Here is a 20,228-nt window from a genome sequence, read left to right as displayed (position 1 = left end):
CGCCTCCACTGGGATGGGATTCATGGGGCCGGGCTGGGACCCTGGATGGCTCCCGCATGCAGGCATGGTGGTGGATCTGCATCTCTTCTTTCTGCCAGCAGCCCCCTGCACACTCCCTTCCCAGGCCCTGTGGTGATTGGAGGCCTGGACTTTGTCTCGTGTTTTCAAGGCATAAAAACTGGCCAGTGTGTGGTCTTTAATGGGACCCACAGGACCTGTGAGATCCTGGCCTGGTCCCCCATGGAGAGCGACACTGAGCCCATGTAAGTGTCCCCGAGACCCAGGGCAGGTCCCAGGACCCGCAGAGCCTGCCCCTTACCTCCCCCACCTGCAGGAAGCCCCTGCTGGTCCAGGCTGAGAACTTCATGCTGTTCATCAAAATCACTGTCACCTTCAGCAACTTCAACCTCTTCAAGTGAGCACGGTGGGTCCTGGCTGGCCCAGATCCTCCTTGTCTCCTCCTGGCAAGACCCTGCCGGCTCCACTCCCTCTCAGGTCCACTGCCTTGGAGACCTGGGATGCCACCTATTTCAAGCGCTGCAGCTGTGACCCACGCTTCAGCCCCTACTGCCCTATGTTCTGCATCGGGGACCTTGTGGCCACGGCTGGAGGGGTCTTTAAGGACCCAGCATTGCTGGTGGGTCCCTGGGGGCAGGGTTGTGGGAGGCCTTGGGGAGAGGGTCCAGAGCCCGTGTGCTGGTGGAGCAGTGATGCACTGTGTGCAGAGCGGTGCTGTGGCATCCACGTCCGTTGGGATTGTGACCTGGACGCCGGGGGCCCCAACTGCTGGCCCCACGACTCCGTCCAACTGCAGGAGAGGAGCTCCAACTTCAGGTGCGGCCCCACTGCCCACCTGCTGCTCCTCAGCCCGGTCCTCCCCCTCCTGTCCTGCTGTGGTGGCCAGGACAGACCACAGCCTGGCTTGTCCCTCTGGACGCTCTGGACGTGTGAGGGGGTCCCAGTGCAGGAGGGAGTCTCTCAGCTCCAGGGCCCCCAGCACAGGCTCCGTCTAGCTTCCCTCTTGAGCCCTTTGGCCTCCACCCCATCTGTCCCCACACCCTGCTGCAGCTGGGACCCCTCACCCCAGCCCCTCCTCCACTCCGCCCTGCCTCCAGCACCTCCCTCCACGGCACGGGGGCTTTCTTTTTACTTTTCCCTTAAGGTTTTATCTAAAAGATTACAAGAATCTATAGAAAACTTCAAATGTTAGTAAGACTGAAAAGCCGTATAGCCTTCATTGGGTTCACCAGATTTGTTTTTATTTATTTTTTCACCCTTCTGCCCCATTTGCTTTCTCTCTCCCTCTCTGGAGAGCTGGGTGTATTTAGATACATTTCACAGGAGACCATTGGAAAGTAAGTGGCAGATATCTGGACACTCACCCCTCTCACCGTGTCCTGAGAATGAGGCCCTTCCCCAGGTGACCGCTGTCCTTTTGTCACACTCAGGAAATTTAACATTGACAGATAGACCTAATATGTAAATTTCCCCAGCTGTGCCAGAAATAGTCCTAAATCCTTTGAATTTCTGATCCGTGATGCACTCAGGGATCTTGCGTTGCATGTATTGTCCTGTCTTTGAGGCTCCTAAGCAGACCTGTCCCATCCCTCTGCCCCCTCATGTCACCTCATCACCCTCGTACAGACGTGAACACAGCCACCAGCCCTGGAGGTGACACCCATGACACTGCCCTCTGGGCCCTCCTGGCCTGGCTTCGCTGGCCCCCCAGCCCTGTGCAACCATGTGGGGCTGGACCCACCCACACCCTGCCCGCCTCCCCTCTGCACTCTCCCCGCCCTCCATCTCTGCCTAGAGCTCCTCCCTGAGCCCTAACCTTCCCTGGTTCCCAGGGAGAGTGTGTGCCCCTCTCTGGACCCCACAGCCACAGGCCTGCCCCAACCTCCCCCACCCCCACTGCCGGTGTCTGTTTAGGGACCCTTCTGTCCCCGTCCCCTCAGCAGGCAGGGGGCTTCTGAGAGACAGGTCCCAGCTTGCTTGTCCCCTGTGTCCTCAGCAATGACACAGGGCTGAGACCCAGGACTCAGGCTGGGGTGGATGGAGTCAGTGGATGAGTAAGATGAGGCCTGTGAGGGCCAGGCCACCCAGGAGTGGGCAGAGCAGCCACTGGACTCTCTCCTGCCCCAGGACAGCTGCTCACTCCGGGGAGGCCTCAGGCATGGAGGCCCGGAGTCTGCTCAAGCCTCATGGGATCTGCTTTGACATTGTGATCACTGGGCACGTAGGGGTCACGCCGGGGCAGGTGGGGGCAGGCAGGGGTGAGGGGCAGGAGGGGGCGACAGCCACAGGCAGAGAGGCTCAGCCCAGGTCTCTCTCAGGCAGGGAAGTTGGGGCTCATCCCCACAACCCTCACTCTGGGCACTGGAGCGGCCTGGCTGGGTGTGGTGAGTCTGGCCAATGTGGCTCCCTCTGGCTGCTGGCAAGCGCGTGACCCCTGAGTGTCCCCCGAACCCCCTGTGCTGACACTGAGTCTTGGGGTGAGGGCTGGGGAGGCGGTGGAATGGCAGGTTGGGGCCAGGCCATGGTTCTGCCCTGCCTCGCCCAGATCACCCCCTTCTGTGACCTGCTGCTGTTGTACGTGGATGGAGAAGCCATTTCTACTGGAGGACCAAGCATGAGGAGGGGGCTGTGGGCCTGCCTGACCCTGGGCTACACTTTGGAGGATGTGGCTGGAGCCCAGACCTGCTGTCCTCATCTGCAGGCAAAGGCCCTGAACAGACAGGCAGCTTCCCCACCCCCACATCCGGCTGCCCAGGTGCTTTGGGGGGGCCCAGCACCTGTCCCCACTGCTGCTGCTGGGAGCTGGACACCGTCGCCAGGGTGGGCCTGGCACCCACTCGCTGGCCTGTTCCTGAGGCCTGTAGCCTTTCTCTGCTGGTTGGGTGTTGGGGGTTGGTGGGTTGGGGACTGGAAATGGGGGTCCAACCTTGGGGATACATGGATGAAGCCCCCGCAGGATCAAGGCAGGGTTGGGGGATAATTCCACCCTTCAGCTCCCAGGCAGACTGTCCCTCCCTGAGCTCCAGCCTCGGCAGGTGCTGCCTGGGGACCACAGAAGCCAGTTTTGTGTAGAGACTGCAGGGAACAGATGCAGGGCCCTGGTCCAGTGGGGCTCTGGCTGGGGCTGGGGCTGGAGACGCTCTCCCAGGCTCCATCTCCAGTGTTCCCAGCAGCTCCCCGCTCCCCGCTCACCAGCTGTCCACCATGCTGGCTGTGGTCGCCTCCGGCCCTGCCTGGCTCCCAGCCCTCCTCCCCCTGCCAGCACCCCCCTCACAGGGAGAGGCCCTGCCCTCTCAGCTGCCCTGCACTGGGGTCTGTGCAACCAGAGTCCAAGGCCAGGGAGAAGGCAGCCTGACAGGAGGAGCTGTGGCAGCTGCTCTGTGGTGGGTTCCCAGGCAGGGCCCCTCCCAGCTCTGGGCCTTGTCCATGGAGTGAGGAGTGCAGGGAGCAGATGTTCTGAGCCCCTAGGACCCCAGGCAAGGGCACAGGACCCTCTTGGGCCCCTACCTGCTCAGCTGATGAGCACCAGCCCCTTCCTGGTGGCAGCCCTGGGACTGTGGAGGGCTGGGATTTGGAGAGCGGAGGGGCTGAGTTGGTGGGTATGGGGTCCTTTGGGACACTTTGTCTGTCTCCTTGGTGACACCAGCCCAACACCCTGCAACCTGCTCACTGGGCTCCTGGGAACCATGGGGTGGGGAGGCTGGATATCTGGACACACGTCACTGCTGCCCAAGGTCATACCTGAGAACATGTCTGGGCAGCTGCCCACCCCAGCCTGAGGCAACTGCATGAGGACCATGCTCTGACCAAGAGCAGAGGCTGGAGAGAATGTCCCTAACAGAGGATATGGAGCCCCCAGCATGCTGGCCTGGTTCAGGCTCTGGAATCCTCTGGAGGCCTGAGTCCTGCCTGCTGGAGAATTTCCCTGTGTCCTGGGCCCATGGTCAGGAGGGGAGGGACTGGGCTTCAGGAGCCAAGGGCTCTCTTGCTCCCAGTGAGGGGCAGGGTTTGGGGTACCCACCCCAGGGAGACTAGGGGCTGCCTTCTCATAGTTCCCTGGTGAGCAGGGGCGATGCAGGCAGCTTGCTGGTGGAGCGATATGGGCCAGGCTGGGAAGGGGAGGCCTGGGGCTCAGGCTGGGCAGCATCTGGAATCATCTAGAGCAGCCAGGTGCTTGTGCACCCAGCTGCCCGCGTGTGTCCCATCCCGAGCCTTTGTCACAAAGCCCTGAGGGGGCGGCAGGGAGAGAGACCACTGGAAGCTGCGGGCAGCCCTGGGCTGGGAAACAGCTGCTGCCTCAGTCTGCACGTGGGTGTGCATGCCCAGGGGACTGTGTGGGCCATGTGGGCCTGTGCCTGAGAGATGTGTGTGCCTGGGCCGGGGAGCCTCTCCATCCGAGGCAGGCCTCAGGACATGCCCTGTTCTCTGGGAAACTGAGGGAACCCTGGAACAGCACTGCCCTTTCTAGGTGGCCTCCTTGGGGACCAGGCTCTGCTCTCTGGATCCAACCCTGAGGGGACATGTGGGGACCCTGGAAGGGAGCCTGGCCCTACCCTGTCAGGGACCCCTGCCACATCCCCCTTAGAGAATCTTGGCATCTTTGTTGTGGATTGAGGGAAATCTCCTGGCTCCCAGGTACAAGTGAGGGCTCAGTGCCACAAAGACCACCACAGTGGACACCTCAGCAGGCCACACTGTGGGCCGAGCAGTTATTGTGGGTCCCTGGGGCTGAGGCTCTTCCTTGCCTGCCCTACTCCACCTGCCCAGGTAGCTGGAGTTGGTCATAAACTGGACGGCACTGGGCAGAGTCCACCACACCAGCACTGGCCACAGCTAACTCTAATACTCGAAGCTCGGCACCTGGGCTAAGGTCCTGAGGTCCTGAGGACCCCCTGGCATGGGCAGGTCTGCCAAGCTGAGCTGCCCCAGATAGAGGGGCTGCCAGAACCTCTGACCTCCTGAGGAGGTAAGGGAGGGAGGGCAGGCCCCCAGTGGTCCTCATGGACTGGCGGGCTGCTCTCTGTGGCTGGGCTCCCGGGCTGGTGCCTGGCTGGTGGGCTGCAGGGCTGGCACCATCTCCTCCAGGCTGCCGCGTGTGGCTGTCAATCCCGGCTGCTCCCGCTGGTTCTCCTTGCTGTGCCTGATGCCGTAGCCAAAATACACCACGAGTCCTGCAAGGGGGGCACAAGCCTGAGGGGCAGGTCCCAGGCCTGCTTCCCTGTGTGCCCTCCTCCTGCAGCCCCCGTGGGGTCCCAGCCTGGCCCCCACTCACCGATCAGCAGACAGATGAAGAAGCCCAGCCAGGCCAGGTAGCTCTGGTGCAGGATGAGGAAGATGTTGAGGAGGATGCTCAGGGCGGGAGTCAGGGGCACCATGGGAACCTGAGGGGACAAGGACAGGGCTGGGCTGCAGGGAAGGGCTGCTGGCCCAGGGCCTGATTTCTCGAGAGTCCAGAGACATTCTCCACCTCTGGAGATTCCGGAGACAAGGCACCCCCGCCATGCAGAGAGAGGGGTGTGGGGCACTGGCCTCCCCTGCCCTGCGGCCCTGGTGCATCCTGCCACGGCAGAGGAGGAAGGGGCGAAGGGAGCTGGCTGGGCTGAGCGCGGTGGGTGCTGGCTGGAGGAAGTACCTGAAAGGTGTCCTGCCGGCGCTGCTGCTGGTGGGCCCCCAGGACGAGGAGACTGAGCAGAAACGTGGTGGAGCTGAGCAGGAGCAGCAGGGTGTAGCCCCAGGGTGGGAGGTGCAGGGCCGAGTCCCCAAAGACCAGCACGCAGTCCAGGGTGATGGCCGAGCCCACCAGGACACCGAGGGCCCAAGCCACGGCAGCTCCAGGTCTGTACCCACCCAGGAAGCGGAGGTAGGGCCTCAGGGCTGGTCGCAGCTGCCCAGGCTCAGCTGAAGTCTGCTCTGTGCCCTCACGGCTACCTGGGTCCAGGGAACTGGATGGAGGGGCCTTTTGAAAACGTAGCATGATAACGCTGATGGCCACAAAAATGTAGGTCAGCAGTGCACTGATGGACAGGAACTGCACCAGTGTCTCAAGGTCCAGCAGCAGTGCCAGGAAAGCCATGAGGACCCCAAACACCAGCATGCCCACAATGGGCACCTGTGTCTGGGGGTGCACGTGGGCAAACACCTGGAAGAAGAGCCCATCGGCAGCCATGATACGGACCACGCGTGGCAGGAAAAAGAGGTTGCTGATCAGGACACTGTTCATGGCTGTGGCAGAGGATGGGAGACTTGTCAGCATGGTGGACAGGTCCACCGGGGGCCACTGCTGGGGACCAGGACATGGGTGGCCACTTGGGAACACGAGCATGAATTTGTCTGTGTTCTCAGAGTGAGCCTGAGGGTATGTGGGTGCTGAACTGTCCCTCTCACCACCCTGGTTGGGACACTACAGTTTGGGTGGCTGGCCCAGAGGAACATCTGATGAGGGCTGAGTCCCTCTGCCTGGAAGGATCTGGAAACACATGCCCAGAACTGACATTGTATGTATAACTGGGAGGGGCCGTGAGTAGGTCCCTCCCAACAAGCCTGGGTGGAGAGTCTAATCATTAGCACCTTCCTGGGCCCAGAGTACAACTGGGAGCAGAGACCCAGATGGAGATGTGTGCCCTGGAGGCTTAGGGCAGGGCCCCACCACCCTGTCCCCTCCCACCTTGCCTAGAAGAGCCACTTACCAGAAATGGATTCAACCACCACGACAAAACCCACCCAGCTATAGCCCCGCTTGTAGAAGGCTTCAGCAAGCGCCCAGTCAGGGTCCAGGCTGTGCCAGGGCACCATGAGGGTGAGCACAGCGGAGACAAGAATATAGGCAACAGCCACCAGGCCAAGCGAGATGGCGCTGGCCATAGGCACGGCTCGCTTTGGGTTCTGGGTCTCCCTGCTGGAGGCAGCAATGATATCAAAGCCCACGAAGGCGTAGAAGCAGGTAGCAGTGCCAGCCATGATGCCAGAGAAGCCAAAGGGTGCAAAGCCACCCACTTCAGTGCTCCAGTTGTGCGGGTGGGCCAGGACAGACCCCAGGATGATGATGAAGAGCATGACGATCAGGCTGATGGCGGAGAAGCTGGTGTTGAGCCAAGAGTAGACACGGGCTCTGCAGGAGGCAGATGCAGAGGCCAAAAGTATGATACCAGCAGCAAGGAAGTCTGGGTACTGCGCCAGGAAGGGCACCTGCCAGATGCCCACATGGGCCTCAGCGAAGCTGCGGATAGGGCGGCTGAAGATGGCGTCCAGGTAGCTGCTGAAGATACGTGCCACAGCAGCTCCACCAATGAGATGCTTGAGGAGCATGTTCCAGCCCATGAGGAAGGCCCACAGCTCACCCATGGATGCATAGGTGAACAGGTAGGCAGAGCCCTTGTGGGGCATAGGCACCACAATCTCTGCATAGCACAGGGCTGCCAACAGAGAGGCCACGGCAGCTACCCCAAAGGATATGAGCACTGCAGGGCCGGCCACCTCTTTGGCCACAGTGCCCATGAGCACATAGAAGCCTGAGCCCACCATGCCACCCACACCCAGCAGGGTCAGCTCCAGCGTGGTCAGGTGGGGCTGCAGCGACTTCTCTGTGGTGGGCTCCTCCAGTGTCTTCAGCCGGTTCAGCTTCTGGCTGAAGTGCTCCAGGCTGGTGGTGCTGGGCAGTCCCTGGGCCATGGTGGGCAGATGAGATGAGCACCAAGTCAGCTGCTGGCACCTACAAGAACCAGAAGGGAGTGACAGGCTTCCCAGCCGGGTCCTGACCAACCTCCAGTCCTTGCTCTGACCCTACCCTGGGGACCCAAGCCTGGAACCACTGGCAGCTGCAGGGCTGGATGAGGCAGGCTCAGGGCCTGGCAGCAGGGTGGGAAGGAGGCCACAGGGAAGCATGGGGATCCCTTTGGGCCTGCCTCCTAGACAAGGGAGGGCTTGTGTCAGAAGGGTCCTGTGGGTGGGAAGGGCCAGCCGCAGGGAGCCCCAATAGGAACTTCTCCTGTGTTCTGGTGTGCCAGAGCAGGGTGGAAACTGAGGCTTCCGGGAGCTGGGCCTGGCCTCCAGGACCCAGAACAGAAGTGACTCTGTGGCCCTGGGCTAACCCAGGAGGCCACCTGGCCTCAGACAGCCGTCATCATCTCCCCATGAACCACCCCACCTGGCTGGTGAATCAGCCCACCCCAAAGGAAATGGGGTGGGCCCTGGGCCCTGAGCCTGAAGCCAAGGCACTGTGCCCCACTCCTGCACGCAGCCACACTCATGCCAAGCAACCATTTGAGCTGATTTTGTTGCACCCCTATCCCCAGGTACAGGAGCCTTTGTTTCCTCTTTGGTCTTACTGAAACTCACCTGCTGTCACTTTGTTTGTTGCTCTGTGCCCTTGCCACCAGATTCAGCAGTGGACCCTACCTTAGGGTCAGACACGCACTCAGCCCACCCTACCCACCCCTCACATGGTCTAGATTACAGTTCATCAGGTTCTAGGAAAACCCTATTACTATACCAAGTTCCCAGATGGGGAAGTCCAGGCCACCAGGTAAGTAACTAGCCCAGGTCACCAGGGTGGCTTCAGGAAGTGGGGGAGGTTAAGGTCCAGGTCTGGGTGGGGTCTGGAGCCCACCCGCTTTCCACTGCTGCTGACACCCTCCTTGATCCCTCATCCCAACACGTGGACTCCACCAGCGGGGCACCATCCAGGCCCCTCGACCCTGGGAGGTGTGGGGGCTTCGGGAGTCAGGCAAGACGCTGGTAAGATGAGGGCCTGAATCTGGCCCTGGGCAGTCCCTGACCTCTGGCACAATGGGATGGCAGTAAGCCACCCTCACCCACTGATGAGGGAGCGCCCGGCTGTGGGGAGTGTTCTGTGAATTGGCAGAACTCATGCTGGCTGTTCTGTTCCGGGCTTCCAGCTACAGAGAGTGTGCTGAAAGGAGACAAGCAGACCCCTGGGGGTGACCTCCAGCCCTCCAGCTTGGGGTACCTTAGGGCCCCTCAGACCCCAATGGCAGCCCCTCCCAGCCCAGGAGCACCTCTCAAGCCTGGAGGACCCTGGGGGACCCGAATGGCAGCTCTCACTTGTGGATATCTGTGAGAAGTGTCATGGACTGAGCATCTGCTCCATGCCAGTACACGCATCCCGGGGAGACATCACCTGTCTCATCACGTGACCATCGCAAACCCACTCAGGCTTATCTATTCCTGTGGCTGAGTGGTCTTTGTCCTTCTGCTCTTCCCAGTCCTTTGAAAGTGGAAAGGCTGGTGTGACAGGGTGTGAACTTCTCTACAGCAAAATGAGGACAATCCATCCAAGCAAAGCAAAACCAAAACAGTCATCCTCTTCCCCCAGAGCTCTCTCCATGTTGTCAGGTTTCTATGTGGTTTGTGGGATAGGACGTTAGGGGCACCTGCAGGCTGTCTGGCTCAGGGGGCTGGTGACAGGGTGGTGGACTCCCAGACCGGATGGCGCCACTTGGAGCACTCTACCTTAGCCAGCCCCTTGCTCCCTTCTGGTATGTGGCTGACATTGTCTTGAGGAACTTCTCAGATGGGCTCCCACTTCCTGCAGGGGTGACTCCTCCCGCACCTCGCTCCTGTGTGGCCTAAACATAACTGAGCAGAGTTCCTTGTTCTGAAATGCCTTCACAGAAACCCAGAAAAATGCATTTCCCACCAAGAGGCCTGGGCAGTTGTGTAACAGGAGCTCCTCCAAGGCCTGACCGATGGCCACCTGAGAGCTGGAGTGCAGGGTTTCAGAGCACTGACTTTTTATCTTCCCAGAGAGGGGCTCTCACCACTCCCCCTTCACAGGGGCCAACATCCAATGGATACTCATGGCCAAGCGTGGTCGACACAGTAAACTAAACTTCCAGGGACATGGCTGGGCCAAGTGCTGGACCCCAGCGAGCAAGGCAGTTACACTGAGCAACACATGGAGATGCAGTGAAGAGAAAGCACCAAAAATACAAGGAGAAGAAGAGAGAACGCTTCCCACCTCATCCTACACAGCCAGGAGCACCCTGACACCAAACCCAGCAAAGACATCACAAGGAAAGAAAACTACAGACCAATGTCTTTATGAATATAGATGCAAAATTGTTCAACTGAGTGCCAGCAAAGTGAATCCAGCAACATATAAAAGGGCCAAGCAGGATTTTTTTTTTTATTGAGTTAATGATATGTTACAATCTTGTGAAATTTCACTTGTACATTATTGTTTGTCAGTCGTGTTGTAGGTGCACCACTTCACCCTTTGTGCCCACCCCTCACCCCACCTTTCCCCTGGTAGCCACTAATCTGTTCTCTTTGTCCACATTTTTAAGTTCCTCATATGAGTGGAGTCATACAGAGATTGTCCTTCTCTAGCTGGCTTATTTCACTTAACATAATTCCCTCAAGGTCCATCCATGCTATTGCAAATGGAATGATTTTGTTCTGTTTTGCAGCTGAGTAGTATTCCATTGTATATATGTACCACATCTTCTTTATCCATTTGTCTGTTGATGGGCACTTAGGGTGCTTCCATGTCAAGCGGGATTTATCCCAGGAATGCAAGATTGGTTTCACATATGAAAATCAATCAATAGAATATGTCATACTAATAGAATAAAGGAAAAAACTGCATGATGGTCTCAACAGACACAGAAAAAAACAGTCAACAAACCTGGACTAGAAGGGACCCCCCCACCCCAAACTGACGAAGACCATCCACGAAAATCCCTCGGCTGCTGTGCTCAGTGGAGAGAGACTGAAAGCTTTCCCTTTGCTCAGGAACAGCATCGGGAGGTCCTCTCACCACTTGTATCCAACACTTCACTGGGGGCTCTGGCCATGGCAATTAGGTGAGAACATGAGATAAAAGGAATCCAGATTGGAAAGGGAGGAGTAAAAGTATCTGTAACCACAGATGACATGATCTTATGTAGAGAAAATCCTAAGGAGTCCACACAAAAAATATTAGAACTGATAAACCTGCTCAGTAAAGGTGCAGGACACAAAAATCAAGAGCCCTAGTGCCAGCCCTGTGGCCAAGTGGTTAAGTTCACACACTCTGCTTCAGCGGCCCACAGTTCACTGGGTCAGATCCCGGCATGGACCTACACACCACTCATCAACCCACACTGTGGTGGCGTCCCACATAGAACAACTACAATGACTTACAACTAGGATATACAACTATGCACTGGGACTTTGGGGAGGAAAAACAGGAAGATTGGCAACAGATGTTAGTTCAGGGCCAATCTTCCTCACCAAAAAAGAAAAACAAAACAAAACAAAAAAAACCCACACCTCCTTTGACCCATACCTCCTTTCAGTTCTCACCCTGTTTCACCACTTCCCTTCTTAAAAAAAAAGAAAAGAAAAGAATAAATTTATGTACAAACTTCTTAGAATGAATTTGACAAAATAAATGCAAAACTTGTACACTGAAAAGTACTAAGTGTCATTGAAAACTTTAAAGAAGACCTGAATGAGTGGAAAGATATCCCACATTCATGGACTAGAAAACTTAGTATTGTGAAGATGGCAATCCTGCCCAAACTGGACTGCAGATTCAGTGCAATTCCTGCCAAAATCCCAACTGCTTATTTTTCAGAAATTGTCAAGTTGATCCTAAAATTCATGTGGAGATGCAAAGGACCCAGAAGAACCTAAACAATTTTGACAAAGAGCAAAGTTGGAGGACTTACACTTTCTGATTTCTAAACTGACTACAAAGCTACAGGAATCAAGACAGTGTGTTATGGACATGAGGATAAACATATCCAGATCAATGGAATAGAATTGAGGGTCCACAAATATGGGCAATTGATTTTTAAAAATTTATGGCCAATTTAATTTATGGCCACTGATTTTTTAAAAATAGACTTTATTTTTTAGGCCAGTTTTAGGTTCACAACAAGACTGAGCAGAAGGTGGAATTCCCATATATATACCACCAGCCCCTACACATACACAGCCTCCCCCACTATCAACATGTCCCACCAGATTGGTACATTAGTTATAACTGATGAACCTACAGTGACACGACATTATCACCTACAGTCCATGGTTTACATTAGGGCTCACTCTTGGTGTCGTACATTCCATGGGTTTGACAAATGTATAATGACGTGTACACACTATTACAGTAAGCCCTAAAAATCCTCTGTGCTTCACCTACTCATCCCTCCCCCCACCAACCCCTGGCAACCACTGATCTTCTCACTGTCTCCACAGTTTTCACTTTCCAGAAGGTCATATAGTGGGAATCAAAGCACACAGTATGTAGCGTTTTCAGATTGGCCTTTCTCACTTAGAAATATGCATTTAAGGTTGTCTTATGTCTTCTCGTGGCGTGATAGCTCCTTTCCTTTCAGCACTGAGCAATATTCCTTGTCTGGATGGACCACAGTTTATTTATGCATTCACCTACTGAAGGACATCCTGGTTGCTTCTAAGTTTTGACAGTTATGAATAAAGCTGCTGTAAGCATCCATGTGCGGATTTTCATGTGGACATGAGTTTTCAACTCATTTGGGTAAATACCAAGGAGTGGGCTTGCTGAATCATGTGGTAAAGGTATGTTTAGTTTTGTAAGAAACTGCCAAACTGTCTTCCAAAATGGCTGTGCCATATTGCATTCCCACCTGCAAGGAATGAGTGTGCCTGTTGCTCTGCATCCTCAGCAACATTTGTTGTTATCAGTGTACTGGATTTTTGTCATTCTAATGGGTGGGTAGTGGTATCTCATTGTTTTTTTTTTGTTTGTTTTTTTGTGTTTTTTTGCTGAGGAAGATTTGCTCTGAGTTAACATCTATTGCCAATCTTCCTCTAGTTTGCATCTGGGTCGTTGCCACAGCATGTGTGGTGAGAGGTGTAGGTCCATGCCTGGGATCTAAACCCACAAACCCAGGCTGCCAAAGCAGAGCATGCTGAACCCAACCACTATGCCACAGGACCGGCCCCGCATTCTTGTTTTAGTTTCCCATTCCCTAATGATATAGGATGTGGAGTATCTTTTCATTGGCTTATTTGGCAACTGTATATCTTCTCTGGTGAGGTGTCTGTTCAGAACTTTGTCCACTTTTAATTGGGTTCTTGGTTTTCTTATTGCTGATTTTTAAGAGTTCTTTGTACATTTTGGATAACAATCCTTTATCAGACATGTCTTTTACAAATACTTTCTCCTAGTCTATGCCTTATCTTCTCATTCTCTTGATGACCAATTGACTTTTCACAAGAGAGCCAAAACAATTCAGAGGAGGAAATAGTAGTTTCCCCCTGTGCTGCAACTGGATCTCCACATGCAAATGAATGAAGTCAGACTCCTACCTCACACCACATGCAAAAATTAACTCTGAATGGATCAGAGATGTAAACCTAGGAGCTGAAACTACGCAGGCAGACCCTGGAGATTTTGCAGGTTCAGTTCCAGACCACCACAATAAAATGAATGTCACATAAGTGAGTTACACAAATTTTTTGGTTTCCTAGTGCATATAAAAGTTATGTTTACAATACACTGTAGTCTATTAAGTGTGCACTAGCATTATGCCTAAAAAAAGAATGTACATACATTAATTAAAACTATGTTATTGCTAAATAATGCTAACCATCATCTGAGCCTTCAGCGAGTTGAGATCTTTTTGCTGGTGGAGGGTCTTGCCTCGATGTTGAGGGCTGCTGACTGATCAGGGTGGTGGTTGCTGAAGGTTGGGGTGGCTGCAGCTGTTTCTTAAAATGACAACAATGAAGTTTGCCACGTCGATTGACTCTTCCTTTCATGAATGATTTCTCTGTAACAAGTGATGCAATGCTGTTTGATAGCATTTTACCCACAGTAGAACTTCTTTCAAAATTGGAGTCAGTCCTCTCAAACCCTGTCACTGCTTTATCAACTAAGTTTATGTCATATTGTAAATCCTTTGTTGTCATTTCAATAATCTTCACAGCATCTTCAGCAGGAGTAGATTCCATCACAAGAAACCACTTCCTTTGCTCATCCATAAGAAGCAGCTCTTCATCCGTTAAAGTTTTATCATGAGGTGGCAGCAATTCAGCCACATCTTCAAATTCCACTTCTAATTCTAGTTCTCTTGCTATTCCCACCACATCTGCAGTTACTTCCACCACTGAAGTCTTGAACCCCTCAAAGTCTTCCATGGGTTTTGAGATCAACTTCTTCCAAACTCCTGTTAATGTTGATATTTTGACCTCTTCTCATGAATCACGAATGTTCTTACTGGCATCTAGAATGATGAACCATTTCCAGAAGGTTTTCAATTTACTTTGCCCAGATCCATCAGAGGAATCACTGTGTATGGCAGCTAGAGCCTTATGAAATGTGTTTCTTAAATAAGAAGGCTGGAGAGTCAAACTTACTCCTTGATCCATGATCAAAATGACTGCCCAAATCCTGCAGAGTGGATGTTGTGTTAGCAGGCATGAAAAAAGCATTAATCTCATTGTACATCTCCATCAGAGCTCTTGGGTGACCAGGTGCATTGTCATTGAGTAGTAATATTTTGAAAGGAAGAATTTGTTTGGGGTTGTCACAAACCTTTATGGGGTTCATGGCAGGCTGCCCCAAGATGTGTCACTCTGATATGCTGATTATTTCAAGCTGAAGGCAATCAAGGCTTAGAAGACTCTGGGAAATATTTGACCTTCCCCCAAATTGCCTACAAGAATTCAAGAGAGAAGAACCTGTCCCAGGAGGAGCTCTTACCATGGATAATTCTAGGTGTCAGGGGCAGGAAGTCATCTAGCAAGGGCCATTTTATCAAAAGACCTGTTGTGGGTCCCGTTGTCTGTAGATGGGACAATGTCAATATTTGCTTGCCAAATATGAACTCTTTTCATCTTCCTGTAAATTGTCTTCTCCCCCTTTGAAGTCTCAGACCTCTATCTCCCTCTCCTTAGCCCAGAAGGACATATGCACCTCATTTTACCTGACTGTCTTTCGAATTCTTCATGCTTATGTAAATTCCTCATCTACATGTATTAAATTTTAATTTTTCTCCTGCTAACCTGCCTTATCATTTTTAATTCACCCATAAGAACCAGAAGAGAAAAGGGCGGGGCAATTCTCTCTCTTCCCCTACGGTTTTGGCACATCTGGCAGGAACTCCCCTGGCTGACGACTGCCCTCTCTGCTGGGAGGACTGCTTTCTCCCTAGGACGATGGTAGATGAGGAGACTCTGCATTGCCTGATACAGGCTGGTAAGAGGTAAGATTTCTGACCACGTCAGCCTCCTGGAATCTCTATGTGTGGGGTCTGATGGAAGCAAGTGATGAGAATTTTCTTCTCTCCTCCTAAGTTTAAATTGGCAGGAGAAAGTATTTGGGAAGCTAATTTCTTGGGTTTCTTAGTGATTCTGGTAAATTTGGTGGAGTACACTTGGCTTTGTTGATCCTTTTCCTCCGAGAGATGGTCACTGTTTTTTCTTTTTCGGCCCTGTTTTTTTGTGTTGTATGTCATAAGAAAGAAATACCATAAGGTACTATATGCAGGCATAGGCCTTATAAGCCTATTGTCTGGGCCAGCCCCACAGGTTGGTGAGCTTGTGGTCTCAGCAGACTGGCATCTATTGAGACAAACTTTGCTGTGAGTTCATATGCACATGAAGTGAAAGCTCTTGTGAAGGGATACCATGGAGGCCAAAAGGCCACAATAGGGGTGGGCGCAAGCTGAGCAGTTAAGAGCCTTTGGGCACTCACTGCCTCAAGAACATTCCAGTGATAGGATGATTTAGTCATGGAATGGGGTAGATGACAACAGGTCTCTCGCCAACCTCAAGAAAATTTCCCTGAAATGAAGTACTCTGTAAAACACACACAATCTTCAACTCCTTGGAACATCCCTCCTAGGTGTTAGTTTACTCCAAGAAACCCAAGGCATCACCAGGGTAGTTGCTATGCATATAAGAAAAGAAAAAGCAGAGGAGGCTTTTCCTTCCATCTTGTTCTATGTCCTGAGAACTTGGCTTTTTGACTAGTGAGAAGATTCCCCTTTGTCTCCACCATCTGGAAGGTACATTTTCTGGGGTTACCTTGGCGGCCAGTCAAAGAGACTTGGGTTCTGAGCACTCTCTGTCTGGCTTTGCCAAGCTCTCGGGGGAGTTTTTCATAAAGGGTCCAGTCTTAAAGGCCTTTGTTGTCTCAACCTTGCTTGCTTGTAAGTTCTGGAAAATTCCCATTCCAGTAGTGCCTTCCCAGTGTCACAGATGAGCAGATCTGTGACTGGAGGTATTCCCTGCTCTTCTGGGAGACTGGAGACACCGTTTTCACTATACCACTCTTACCACCTGTGAAACAAAGGTCTTTACTCTCTCTGACTATTTTGGGGAGTGAACATTTTGGATCATGAGGGCCACATCATCCGTGCCCTCCCCAGGGATGCCTCCTGCATCCATGGTAAAGATTTGTTCCCAGCCTGGAAAGTTACCTCCAGGTCTTTCCTTAAAAAGGCTCATTGGATTGAGTCACTATTGGAATAAGTGTACAAATGGAGACGCTCCTCATCAATGGCCAGATGATGGACTTTTTGAATTGGAGAAACTTCTGTATTTGAGAACCATTTCAGAGCGCTCTCATCACAAGCAGCTGCCTTATTGGTATTTATGGGAAGATAAAACTGAAAAGAAACCCCCCCAAAATATAATGTCTACCCTTAGGGAATCTCTTAATAAAGTGAAAGAACAGAAGTCAGACTTAGGACAAAGAATAAGAAGCAAATTTAGTGAAAATTTCCCTTCTCCTCCCTCCTATGCTCCCCTATATCCCCAGCTCCTTGTCCCTGACTCCCCCAAAGATCTCTTGGATCTCAGGGTTGCTGGTTTCCATTCCCCCCCTCAAGACTTAGCTCCTCAACCAGTTCATTCTGCACCCAATTTTTAAACCTGCCTTTATCCCTGACTCACATTGTTAACTCTCAGGCAAATGCCCCACTATCTGAAAAAGACAATTGGATACAAGAAGGTGCCAAACAAGGATCAGATGGATTACACACTGGGCCAAAGGGCTTACCGTAGCTTCTTCTCCTTAGACTTTTTGGCTTGTACTTATGTCCCTCCAAATGGGACATATGTGCAGATGGAGGATGGTTAAGGAACTAAAAGACAACCAGGGGGCCAGCACCGTGGCTGAGTGGTTAAGTTTGCGTGCTCTGCTTCAGCAGCCTGGGGTTTTGCCAGTTCAGATCCTGGGTGAGGACCAAGCACTGCTCACCAAGCCGTGCTGAGGCAGTGTCCCACATAGCAGACCTAAGAGGACCTAAAACTAGAATATACAACTATGTACTGGGGGGCTTTGGTGAGAAGAAGAAAAAAAATTAAGATTGGCAACAGATGTTAGCTCAGGTGCCAGTCTTTAAATAAATAAATAAAAGACAATTGGTATTGCCTGGCATCCACAAAATCTCTGACCCAATTGTTTCCCAGTGCACCACTTGCCAACCTCACCAAGTTTCTGGAGAAATCCGTGTACCCCAGGAAGTCCTCCCAGGTCCGCACTGTCCTGTGCGGCGCTACAAATGGGCTTTACAGCCTTGCCCCAGCTTTAGGCTGTTCTCACTGTTTGGTCATCATCTGCGTGGTTAGTGGATGCGCTGAGCGCTATCCGACTAGACGTGCAGAGGCCACAACAGTGGGACGGAAATTAACAAGTGCAGTTGTCCCTTGTTCTGGCTTCCTTTACGGATTGAAGCAGAGCGAGGAGCTCACTGTGCAGCAGAGGCAACCACTTGCTTGAAGAAACTCTGGGGCACTCATTAAAATTTCACACCCCATGTCACCCTCAATCATCAGGGCAAGTGGAATGTAAAGCTCTAGACACGAAAGGGACTTCAGGAAGGTCTGTCAAGAAACTGGACTTAAATGGCCAGAAGCTCTGCCCTTGTCCCTTAGAAAGATCTGGAATACTCCAAATAGGAGACATGGATTGACAGCTTTTGAAATAGTGTTTAGATGCTTGATGCCTGCTGCCATCTCTAAATCTTCTATCCTTGGATTAAGTGAATATTATGGGAGCTTAAGTGAACAATTTGATGCTATGACTAGCTATAGACAGAAACTAACTATTATTCTTGAAGCATATGGTCAACAGATAAAAGAGGCATGGTCCCCACCTGCTGACAGCCTTACCTTCTCTTCGGACCAGGAGATCAGGTGTACATCAAGGTCTTTAGAAGAAAAAATGCATTTTCACCTTTCTGGGAGTGACCTAATGACCACCTACACTACCATAAAAATATAGGAAAAATCTTCCTGGATCCATGCAAGCCACAACAAAATAGACCCAGAACATCGCTCTCAGGACAGCTGGGAGTAGTCCCCACAGGTGACCTTAAACTAAGGCTCTCCAGGGCCAATTCCAAGTTCCAGAAGCAGCTGGCCTCATGGAGTAGACAGCTTTTCCTAAGATCATGGATCAAGAAATCTTGTTTTCACCTATTTTCCTCATTGCTTTTAAAACTCCCTGCACACACACACACACACACACACAAACAGCAACAACAACCCTTTTCCTATTAATGCATATATATATATTACTTTTAATCATTTATTAGAAAGCCGACTGGAGAGCTCTGGTCTCTATCTGTCCACTCCCCCTCTCTAAGTTTCCACTCTGGGCTCTTTCCCAATCTGTGTCTCCCTCTTACTAACTCTCTCTTTCTCACCAGGTAGAGCACAGACCAAACACCCCCTAATGCCAGTTTACCAAACCCTGGCCACGCTAACTAATCTGACTGTTGTTTATGTCAACAGCTAGAGAGCACAGAAGGACCTGAACTGGTCTCTGTTCCTGCTGATGTGAACACCTGGTGGACTAAGCATGGAAGATGGATGAATGACAGGGTATGGTGTCCACGACAAGGAAGACATCGCTCTGCCTCTTCTCCTGGTGAGTCACTAGGCCCCAGAAAACCTCTAGAGAAGCGCCAGGACTGTCCCTTGCCCAGATAAAGACAATAGGTGAAAATTGTTCCCTAGAAAAAGTAAACATGACGCTGGACAGATTTCTTACCACTTAGCTACTATCTCATTTTCTCTCTCCACAGTCACCAGCTCAGCTTTCAATATGTGAAATTTCTAGGGAGGTTTCACATTCGGGAACAGATGGGTTTATGGCAGGCCACCCCAAGATGTGCCACTCTGCTATGCAGATTATTTTGAGCTGAAGACAATCAAGGCTCAGAAGACCCTGGAAGAACATTTGACCTTCCCCCAAATTGCCTAAAAGAATTTAAGTTAGAAGGGCCTGTCCCTGGAAGGAACTCTTACCATAGATAATTCTAGGAGTGGTAGGTGGGAAGGCATCTAATAAGGACCATTTTATCAAAAGACTTCTTTTGGGTCCTATTGTCTGTAGATGGGACAATGCAAACATTTGTTCACCCAATATGAACTCTGCTCACCTTCCTGTACATTTCCTTCTCCCCCTTTGAAGTCTCAGACCTCTATCTCCCTCTCCTTAGTCCAGAAGGACGTATATACCTCATTTTGCCTGACTTTGGAATTCTTCATGCTTATGTGAATTCCTGTGTACATGTATTAACTTTGATTTTCTCCTGCAAACCGGCCTTATGCCATCTTTAATTCTTTGAGCAGCCATAGAACCAGCAGGGAAAAGGGGGGGGGCTTCCTCCCTGTCCTCCTGCAACTTGAATTTGTAAAAAACAACATCTGCAAAGCGCAATAAAATGAGCTATGCTTATAATATATTTTGTGACTTTGTTAGATTAACATTTGTTGAGTAGAGCCCTGGGGGTGTAGGATGGTGAGCCTGGGTTCAACAACAGACCACAAAGAAATGGAAATAGAGAAGGTTGTTACTCACAAGTCCTGGAGAAGTTCCACATCACACCTTGAGGGGCCACACCAGAAGGTTAAGGCAGAGGACAGAACAGGACCTGGGGCATATGCCTCTATTGGGGTCCGCAGGCAGAGTGCTTTGGGGTTCCTGGGCTAAGTCTGGATTGGTCAATTCAAACCAAATGAGGTTTTAGTAAGTTTCCCGGAGTTCTTATCTAAGGGACACACAGGGGGAAGGCCCTGGGAGGTGGGGATGATGCCTCTTACAAGGGCAGTTTCGAGAGTCATATCAAGAACTGACATGTACTTGTGACTCTGCCGGTGGTTATCTAGGGCGCACACTCTGGGGAGGGGCTAGTGTCACTTCAAGGCCCCTGCAGGCCGCTTGTCCACATGAAATGGGTGCCAAGGCAGCAACGCTATGAAGTAGT

At 51.9% G+C, this 20,228-nt stretch overlaps 1 protein-coding gene across 3 annotated transcripts; it reads right to left on the bottom strand.

Moving 5' to 3' along the window:
- Window positions 1–1,237: 1,237 nt before the first annotated feature.
- LOC139084647 (cationic amino acid transporter 4-like) lies at window positions 1,238–19,997 on the bottom strand. Of its 3 annotated transcripts, none has more exons than XM_070628276.1 (5): window positions 19,823–19,997; window positions 6,705–7,726; window positions 5,651–6,240; window positions 5,291–5,399; window positions 1,238–5,208 (listed from the first exon to the last, which is right to left on the bottom strand). In XM_070628276.1, exons 2-5 carry the CDS (start codon window positions 7,684–7,686, stop codon window positions 4,769–4,771), a joined length of 2,121 nt encoding a protein of 706 aa, XP_070484377.1. In that variant the 5' UTR covers window positions 7,687–7,726; window positions 19,823–19,997; the 3' UTR covers window positions 1,238–4,768. The 3 variants fall into 3 exon arrangements, with proteins under 3 accessions (XP_070484377.1, XP_070484379.1, XP_070484378.1); XM_070628277.1 differs by having other exon boundaries at window positions 4,878–5,189; window positions 19,823–19,995; XM_070628278.1 differs by lacking the exon at window positions 5,651–6,240 and having other exon boundaries at window positions 1,238–5,189; window positions 19,823–19,995.
- Between the last annotated feature and the right edge of the window lie 231 nt (window positions 19,998–20,228).

The sequence above is a fragment of the Equus przewalskii genome, chromosome 7 (genome assembly GCF_037783145.1).
Source record: "Equus przewalskii isolate Varuska chromosome 7, EquPr2, whole genome shotgun sequence".
Lineage (NCBI taxonomy): Eukaryota > Metazoa > Chordata > Mammalia > Perissodactyla > Equidae > Equus > Equus przewalskii.
Note: the sequence above shows the minus strand (reverse complement) of the source record. Positions and strands in the feature narration are given on the sequence as shown.